Below are 9,989 nucleotides of genomic sequence, written 5' to 3' on the forward strand. Positions count from 1 at the left end.
GACAACCTAACAATTAAGAAAGAAGAGGGTTGGCCTAGTGATATAATGGAGTGCATGCCAAAGATGTAAATGATGGCCTAATTCTGATGCCTCCATGCAACCCGCGTGCTCCCACACGACCTGCATGGCTCCTGCTAGGGGCATTTTTAGAATTTTCATTAAGGCTGTTATTTAGGGAAGGTTGGTGGGTCTCTTTTGGGTATTCTTGGATCAAATTTTGAAGCATTTTCTCTGGAGATTTTGGATACTTGAAGAACTTGAAGAATATCAAAAAATTTCATCGCTTAAATCTTATTGGATGTTTGGTGCACTAAACTTTTATTTCTTTTTCTTAAGTTTAGTCATGCTAGTCCATGCTAAACTTGATTGATTTTGGTAAAGTCCGTGGATAATTAGTTTTTTGAAAATTATTATGAACTTCTGCTGATGTTTCTAAAAGTATTTTCCATTTCAACATCTTTTCTATTTATATATATTTATTCATGAGTTTAGAGATTAGTTGGCTAATTTCTTGATTAAGTAATGGATCTTTAAATTAGCAAGCAACAAATGATTTTTGTATTTTTTTTCATTTCACATAAGTCATGAAAGTATTTTCTCCAACATGGTAGTGGAATCGTTTTGACTCCTCTTGGATTTGCTGACTTTTAAATCTTAATGCTAGTTAACTTTCATTAGTTACATGTTTCATGAAATTATGACTTTAACTAAGAGAATATGCTATGAGCTCCTCTAGATATTTTACCAACTAAAAAAAAGTCTATATGATTTAAGCTTTTAGATCATTATAACCAAATTAGACTAAGTCATGAGTCTTGTACCATAATATATAATGATAATTAGTTGGTATCCATGTGATGAAAGCCAAAGTCAACCATTTCATCTCTAGTGATTCATATCAAACATTTTCTTTGTTTATTTGAAATTACTTTGTATTATCAAACTAGAGTTACAACAACCAAAAGATTAAAAACCCCCCATTTTATGTGTGTTGTGTTTTTCTCCAAGTACGTTTGCAAAGAGATATATTAAAGGAACGAATTGAATCAGTCGTCGTGGATACGATCTCTTTACCACTTTACACTATTTTTGTATACACGAATTAAGGGTTTATATTTGTTGGCCTAGGCAACCACCATCCGAAAACTAGAGAAATTCGAATGGGAAGAGATGGGATTTTCGAAGCAGATGCTAAGTAGGAGTGGGACCTACAACAAAGTTCAAAGCCATGACAAATGGAACATTAACCTTTGATAGCATGCTTTATATCGAAGCTGAATAAAAAGAAGATAACCATCTAATTTTGATGAAGAATGCACACCGTGAGTATCCCGATTACACCTTAATCATCACTTGATAGTTCATACGAAAGTGAAGCTCCACAAAGATAACCGAAGTTTGGCCGATATTTATGAAGAAAGTGATGAACCTATGTTTTTTCAAGATGAAGAACTTATAAACTTCTCAAGTGCAAGTGAAAGTTAAGATTGGATAGAAACTATGAAAAGTGAGCTAAGTGCAATTGAGAAAAATAAAACACGAAGTTTAGTTGAGTTGCCAAAAGATATAAGATACATTGGACTAAAATAGGTATACAAGATCACATGATACCTAGATAGAAAAATGCTAAAGTAAAAAAAGCAAGGCTAGTTGCTAAATGTTATGTGCAAAAACAAGGAGTTTATTTTGATGAAGTGTGTGCAAGTTGTCAAAGCATATTTATAATTAGGTTGCTTGGTCTGCTGACTCGAAGAAAACTTGTTCCATTTGAATTAAATGTGGATAACAAGTTAGCTTTGTATTTGATGAAAAATCTAGTATTTCATGTAAAAAGTAAATACATTGACACAAGGTTTCATTTCATTAGTGAATTCATAAAATGATACGATGTTGCAGTAAAGCTTGTGAGTGCTAATGAGCAGAGAACTGACATCTTGATTCTTGACCAAGGCTATGGACAAAGTGAAGTTTGAATGAATGCAAAAGTTTATTGGAATGAAAGACGTCAAACTCTAGATTAAGGGGAGAATGTTGGAGTAATCCGGAATTAGAAAGAGTTTAGGAAGGTTTAAATATGGTAAATTTTGGTTTGAATAAGATTAGACTTTGATTTCCTTGGCGCCTAAGAAATTCCATTTTAGTCCTATAAAATATAAATAGACATAATTGTCTTTCAATTTTGGTAATAAGAAAAGCTTAACTTTTAAGCAAGCCTCTCTTCTCCTCCATGTATTCAATTTTTTCATTCTCTTTGTTCTAACCCTTGCTTTGTTTTCAAGCAAGTTTTTATTTTTATTTTTATTTTTTATGTGTGTTAGTGTGTGTTCAAACTAACATGGTGATGTAGGCGGGAGGTAGTAGTCAGTAACAAGGTGACTACTAGGGATTGTGAGGAGTATAGGAGACTAAGGAAGTAGAAATATCTATTAGCCGTGAAAACCCAATAGGGTTATGTGTTTGTATTTATAAATAAATGTTACAGAGAGATAGGAAACAGATCCTAAATATATGGATTACAACAAACATTTGAATGATAAAAGTCTATCTCTAAGTTATCCGTTTACATTCCCCCTCAATATTAACCGAGACAAGGTTTAGATTGTGTTGTAGCTGCTGTAACATTTGTTTAGTCATCGGCTTTGTGAGTCTATCCGCTAGTTGATCACCAGAAGAGATGAATCTAACATCAAGAGCACCTATAGCCACCTTTTCTCTTACAAAGTGAAAATCTACCTCTATATGCTTCGTTCGTGCATGAAAAACAGGATTGGCTGTTAAATATGTTGCACCAAGGTTGTCACACCACAATACAGGAGGCCTTGGCTGCAGTACACCTAATTCTCTTAACAGTGTCTGGATCCATGTAGCTTCTGCACTACCATTTGCGAGTGCCTTGTACTCAGCTTCAGTGCTGGATCGAGCCACAGTTGGTTGCTTACGAGACCTCCATGATACTAAGTTTGGACCAAGAAATATTGCAAAACCACCAGTAGATCGTCGATAGTCTGTACACCCTGCCCAATCTGCATCAGTAAAAATACTTAGAAGTGTTGAGGTAGATCGAGTAAAACGCAGCCCAATATCAATTGTCCCCTTTACATATCTCAGTATACGTTTGACAGCTTCCCAGTGAATGTCAGTGGGTTTAGACAAGAATCGACACACCTTATTCACAGCAAAGGAAATATCAGGGCGTGTTAATGTAAGGTACTGTAATCCACCCACCATGCTTCGATATTTGAACACATCTTCTTCAGAAAGTGGTGTGCCATGATTGAGGGATAACTTATCTGTTACTGACATAGGAGTTGAGATACTTTTACAATTCTCCATATGAGCTCGGTGTAGCAAATCAATGGCATATTTATGTTGTAGAAGTGTGATTCCCCCTGAGTTGTGAAGTACCTCAAGTCCAAGGAAGTAACTAAGGCGACCAAGGTCTTTAATGGGAAAGGAACTCGCTAGAGCATGAACCAGTTTGTCGATAGCAACTGGCAAGGAACCAGTGATTACAATGTCATCGACGTAAACAAGCATATAAATGGTGACTCGATCATAGTGAAATATGAACAAGGATGTGTCTGCCTTTGATGAAACAAAACCCAACTGATATAGTTTCTCACTTAACCGGGAGAACCAAGCTCTAGGAGACTGCTTTAGGCCATAGATGGATTTATGAAGCTTGCAAACATGTCTAGGATTAGTAGAGTCCTCAAAACCAGGGGGTTGTTGCATGTATACTTCTTCATTGAGAAAACCATGGAGAAAAGCATTACTAACATCGATTTGGTGGAGAGGCCACTGTTTGGAAACAGCCAAGGAAAGAACTAACCGAACTGTGGCAGCTTTGACAACTGGACTGAAGGTGTCATGGAAATCCACTCCATGTTGCTGAGTAAAACCTCTAGCGACAAGACGAGCCTTGCGTTTGTCAAGAGTCCCATCAGGTTTAGTTTTAACTTTAAATATCCATTTACAGCTCACTATATTAACCCCTGATGGTCGAGGGACAAGAGACCATGTTTGATTTTGCTGGAGTGCTAAAAATTCGTCTTCCATAGCAAGGCGCCATGCCGGATCAGCATAGGCGTTGTGATGATTGGTAGGAACAGCCATAAAAGCTCGTCTAGTGACATCATAGAGGACCGTGCCATCAGTAAATTTTCGTGGTCGTATAATACCTGCTTGACCTCTAGTAGTGACTCCTGGTGGAGAAGGAGCGGGCTGGTCACTGACTGCTGGAGACGAGACACCTGGAGATGGGGAAGCTGGGTGATTACTGTGTTCATCATGCTGCACAGCTGGTGGAGAGGGTGGCGATGGAGGTGGTTGTGATGGCACAATAATGGGTGCTGCAGATGGAGCTGTTGTAATGGGTGCTGTAGATGGAGCTGTTGTAGTTGATTGATGAGTGATCACGGTAGGAAGGCCTTGTGATGAACCTGTACCTGCATGAGAAGTGTGGGATAGCAAAGAGAGATCATACCTGCTCATATGGTCATTATTAATTTCTGGTTCTAATGGAGGAAAAGAGACAAGATCACTGGATGAGACTTGTGTATGATTGTTGGATGTGGATGCAAAAGGAAAACGAGATTCGTCAAAGATGACATCACGAGAGATGTAAATTCTGCCAATGCTTCTATCAAGGCATTTGTACCCTTTGTGCATAGAGCTATAGCCAAGAAAAACACACATTTTGGACCGAAAATCTAATTTGTGAGAGTTATATTTTCGTAAACTTGGCCAACATGCACATCCAAAGTTCCTTAAAAATGAGTAATCAGGAGTGATGTGAAGCAGTCGAGTAATTGGAGCAATATTGTGAGTAGTTGGGCTTGGCATACGATTAATGAGATAACAAGCTGTTAAAAAGGCTTCATCCCAAAAACGAAGTGGAAGTGAAGAGTGAGCAAGTAGAGCCAAACCTGTTTCAACTATGTGACGATGTTTGCGCTCTGCAATACCGTTTTGTTGGGAGGTATGTGGGCAGGAGACACGATGTGAGATACCTATGGTTTGAAAATATTTGTTAAGTTTATGATATTCTCCTCCCCAGTCAGATTGCACCATACGAATTTTGGTGTTTAAAAGGCGTTCAACATGGTGTTGGAAATTGTAAAAGATTTGCTCAACATCAGATTTGTGTTTGATAAGATATATCCAAGTAAATCTGCTAAAATCATCAACAAAGCTAACATAGTATCTATAACCGCCACTAGAAACTTGAGCTGGTCCCCAAACATCCGTGTCGACTAGCTCAAGAGGAAAAGAAAAAACATGCAAAGAATGTTTATAAGGTAACTGATGACTCTTGGATCTTTGACATGTATCACAGACCAAGTGTTTATTAACATCAAAAGACACTCCTAATTTATTAGACTTTAAAATGGAACTGATGACTGCTGAACTTGGATGTCCCAACCGTTGGTGCCATTGTGTCCTTGTCACTCGAGAGCTTGCAAATGCTTGATGAGATGGTGAGTGACGAAGTGGAACCGGGTACAGGCCGCCTTTGCTTTTACCGGCCAAGAGGATTTTCTTCGTTGTTTTGTCCTTAACAAAGAAAGCATGATCATGAAGTTCAATAAAAACAGGATTATCTGAAACAAGTTTATGAGCAGAAAGTAAGTGTTTCGAAATTTGGGGAACTCTAAGAATGTTTTTAAGAGCAAGAGTTTTTCCTAAACCTGAAATTTTTGACTGACCAATATGAGAGATATTCAAACATGTGCCATTAGCAACTTGTACTTGATCTTTGCCTTGATAGCGGTCATGGACAGTGAGACGATCCAAATCACTTGTCAAATGATCTGTTGCTCCACAATCAACATACCAGTGGGGATCAGTGTTGTAGATGCCAGTGGTTGCACTGTTTCCACCACGATAGTCTTCATTCTGATAAGCATGGTTGAACCGATTGCGACAAGTCAAAGCACCATGACCAGGAATCCCACATACCTGGCACCTTAAACCGCCATTTCCTCTGCCCCTGTCTCGTCCACGCCCACGATTGTTGCCTCCACCACGATAGTTGCCTCTGTTATTGTAAGAGTTATTGTTGTTGTTTTGTCGTGGGGGATTCTGATCTTGACGAGTCACAGTGTTAGGTTGAGAACTCGGGCATGTTATTCACCATATTGGTCTGTGCCTCATGAGCGATTAAATAGGAGTAAAAATCACGTAGGGTTACCGGGTTTTGATTGCTCATTACTGTGATGGCAGTGACCAAATCACCGTGGCCTGGTCCAAGCCCAGCAAGGATGTATCCAATAACTTCTTCATCGGTCATTGGATGGCCTATATTGGCCATGGTATCAGCAAGACTAGTCATCTTGTGATAAAATTCTGAAGCTGTCATGTCGCCTTTCTTAGTTGTGGAGAGCTGAGTTCGTATCTGAATGGAGTTGCCTCGATGCTGGGCTGAGAACATCGTTTGTAAAGAGGTCCAAAGTTCTTTAGATGTGTTGGAACACCTTGTAAGTTGGGCGAGAACTTCTTCTGTCATAGAGGACAGAAGTGCTCCTATGATCGCTTGATCTTGAACAAACCAGAGGGCATACTGACGATTATCGACTTCTGCGACATTTTCGCCTACTCCGGTTGTGATTTTGGTTGCAGGTTTGGTTATGGTACCATCAAGGTATCCAAATAATTGGACACCTCGAAGTATCGGGACTACTTGGGCCTTCCATAACAGAAAGTTTGTGCGTGTGAGTTTGCATGAGATTGCAGTGGCAATCTTAGCAGAGTTGATTGAAGAAGAAGATGTAGACATGGCAAGTACCGGATGGAGAACCAGTAGCCGAAGTGAAGAGAAAGAAGAAAAGAATTTGGAGCCCTAGAATTGGCTCTGATACCAAGTAGAAATATCTATTAGCCATGAAAACCCAATAGGGTTATGTGTTTGTATTTATAAATAAATGTTACAGAGAGATAGGAAACAGATCCTAAATATATGGATTACAACAAACATTTGAATGATAAAAGTCTATCTCTAAATTATCCGTTTACAAAGGAAGCAGAGGAGCTTTCGAGAGGGATGTAAAAGGAGTTGCCGGTGGGAAGCGGAGGAGGGTAGTCTATAAAGTGTTTGGGAGAACAAAATCAAGAAACCTGATGGCTATTGTTGATTTATGGTTTTATTTGTCATTTACATAGAATTCTAACCACAAAGTCAAAATTAAATTGTGCGAACATAAAAACGTTGATACCTACATAAAAGATTTAAAAGAAAAAAAGGCCTACATTTTGTTCAAATTTTGAATAATAAAATACACAACATTTAAAAAATATTTTTAAGTGATATGAAATTTTTTTAAAATACAAAGTAAAAGGATAAGATATGTGAAAACGTGGCAGGTGGTTTATTTCTTAATATGATGCAATAAAAAGTCTCTCATATCGCAAAAGATATATGCATAACTTTGCCACCAAATCAAACTAGTGGGTATGCAAGTATTAATTTTAAGGTATGCAAACATAATATTTAATACATAATTTATTTATTTTCTAAAAAGATCAAGATACGTATGAAAAAAATTAAGGGTATGCATTTGCATACCCTTGTTATGAACTAGATCTGCCCATGAGACCAACTACATCAATTTATGAGAGTTTGGACCAAACTTGCTAAAAGATGCATACCTCATGGACCAAAACTATAACGTACTCTGTAATAAATTATTAACGACATGGAATAGCATACTAAATATTGTAAGATGTGGGCTTTTTTATAATATGTTTTGTACACTTAGTTGAAAAATAGTTGTCTGATCAAACGATGCTGACCAGCGACCACCATGAATCATGTCCTTGATAGGATCCATATGGTAGTGTATCTTTGCCGAATCAAATAATCAGAAAGAAGTAGAAGCCAGTTTCTTTGAAAATCACTTTAAATATCTGATTATTTTTATTATCCAAATTATTACTTAGACATGTAGGTTATTGCATCAAATAACCTGGGGCTTTCTAAAACAATTAACCATCTTATAATTTGAAACGAAACGAAATTAAATAAATTAAGTTACACATTTTTTCCTGACATATATGAATAAAACATTTAACAAAATCATAAGCTCTTCTCTCCATCTTTCAAGATCCATACGTTCGTCGTCGATGATAGATCATATATTTATATAAATCATTTAGTACACTCTCTTTTGATAACAATTTATCACCTTTTCATGGGATCGTAAGACCTACAGAATCCAAGATATATCATAAGTCAAATATACTATTTCAATTGCATACGTACATTACAACATAGATAGACAAGTGATAGAGAGAGAAAGAGAGATTTACTTCCACATTTGAAATGACGAGGGACCCTGCGTCCACAACCTTCAATAAGTTTAACAAAACGATTGACATTGATTAGAGCAGCCAACTTTGGGGTGATCACGGGACATATGCACTTAACATGGCTAACTCGAGCTCGTTTGCAACAGCTTGATGATGGAGGTCTCCCATACAGCACACTTATGCATGCGTTGATGGCGAGCCTCTTCTCTTTTTTGCATTGGGCGGCACTTGGTGCTGCCCTGGTCATTGCTAAGATTATCATAAGAATCAAAACACTCATCAAATTCGAATAATTTCTCATTTTAAAAAGTTTATTTTCGGAATTTTCGTGTATTTTAACTTTACACTACTTGAGGGTTTATAACTTTATATATAGAGTGGAGTGATAATGCGTAGACTTTGGACTTTGAACTTTGGACTTTGGAGTGGTGGGGTCAATGACTTACGCGGTACTAATTTGACTAATTGATGATTTTGATATTACCGTTTACCATAATGAACATATTCTCTTCTGTTTGTTATCTACTTTCATTAACTAAATTAATAAAGTATAGAGTTTTCGTCACTGTGAATTCTATTCTAATATTATTTCCTTAGTTTAATGACAAAACCACAATTATACATATGAACTCTATTCTAATATAGTACAGAGTTTTACACGTACATACAGATCTATGAATATTTATTTCCATAGTTTAATGACAAAACCACAATTATACATATGAACTCTATTATAATATCATTAGTTGCAATAATGGTCCAATAAATGTGAAATAAACATGTGATATACTAACTTCAAACATGTTTTATAACTAACGAATTTTAGTTGATAGACATGTTTTAAGTACGAGAAGTGATTCGTATACAATAGTTTTTTGTCATACACAATAATTTATGCATTATAAAGTTGTATAGTACAATATTTTAAAACACCAATTGTTATGTATGGGGAAAAATTGTTGTGTACAAATCATCTCCCTTTAAGCATAAAATTCCCACTTTCGTACTTATAATTGCATTAAAATTTTATGTAATGACCAATGATAATGTTTAATCTGCCGTTGGATTCTCTAATTTTATTTTTAGAACCACTAATTCACACATACATATAACTGCAAGTCAATTTTTAGCCAAAAATTAGCAATTGTTCAAAAATAGCCCACAAAACTGTAAGTAATTATATGGTGGAGAGGTATAATCATATATGACTATACATGTTTATATATATATATATATATATATATATATATATATATATATATATTTGTAATCATAAATGTCTAATCATAAATGATTATACATATAGGTCTGTTCAAAAAATGCTTAATCATACATGATTGTGGTTGTTGGTGGGGGATGAGATGGTGATGGTATAATTGACAGAGGTAGCAGTAGTGTCGTCGGTAGGTGGCGAGGTGATGGTTATAGTGGTGGCGGTGGCGGTTGTGATGATGGGGAAGGCGGTGGAGGGAAACGGAACGGACAGTATTGCATAATCATTTATGATTATAAACTCTTTGGTCGTGCCGATACGCTAGATAGTTCAAATGATAAATAAAAAAAATATGTGGTTAAGATTGAATCTCAGGATCTCTATTTTTTTATAATCTCAATGGAACCTACCCTCTATATATATATATATATATATATATATATATATATATATATATATATATATATAT

General features: G+C 36.3%; 1 protein-coding gene across 1 annotated transcript; it reads right to left on the reverse strand.

The window, feature by feature from the left end:
- Positions 1–7,886: 7,886 nt before the first annotated feature.
- Positions 7,887–8,644, reverse strand: LOC111911394 (uncharacterized). The gene is made up of 2 exons (XM_023907176.3): positions 8,308–8,644; positions 7,887–8,204 (listed from the first exon to the last, which is right to left on the reverse strand). The coding sequence occupies exons 1-2, from the start codon at positions 8,606–8,608 to the stop codon at positions 8,188–8,190; spliced, it is 318 nt and encodes a 105-aa protein (XP_023762944.1). The 5' UTR covers positions 8,609–8,644; the 3' UTR covers positions 7,887–8,187.
- Between the last annotated feature and the right edge of the window lie 1,345 nt (positions 8,645–9,989).

Source organism: Lactuca sativa, chromosome 6 (genome assembly GCF_002870075.4).
Source record: "Lactuca sativa cultivar Salinas chromosome 6, Lsat_Salinas_v11, whole genome shotgun sequence".
In the NCBI taxonomy this organism is placed as follows: Eukaryota; Viridiplantae; Streptophyta; class Magnoliopsida; order Asterales; family Asteraceae; genus Lactuca; species Lactuca sativa.

What these genes read in the sequence shown, in the direction of transcription:
- LOC111911394 (XM_023907176.3), bottom strand. Translation starts at nt 8,608, where the DNA reads ATGAGAAATTATTCGAATTTGATGAGTGTTTTGATTCTTATGATAATC.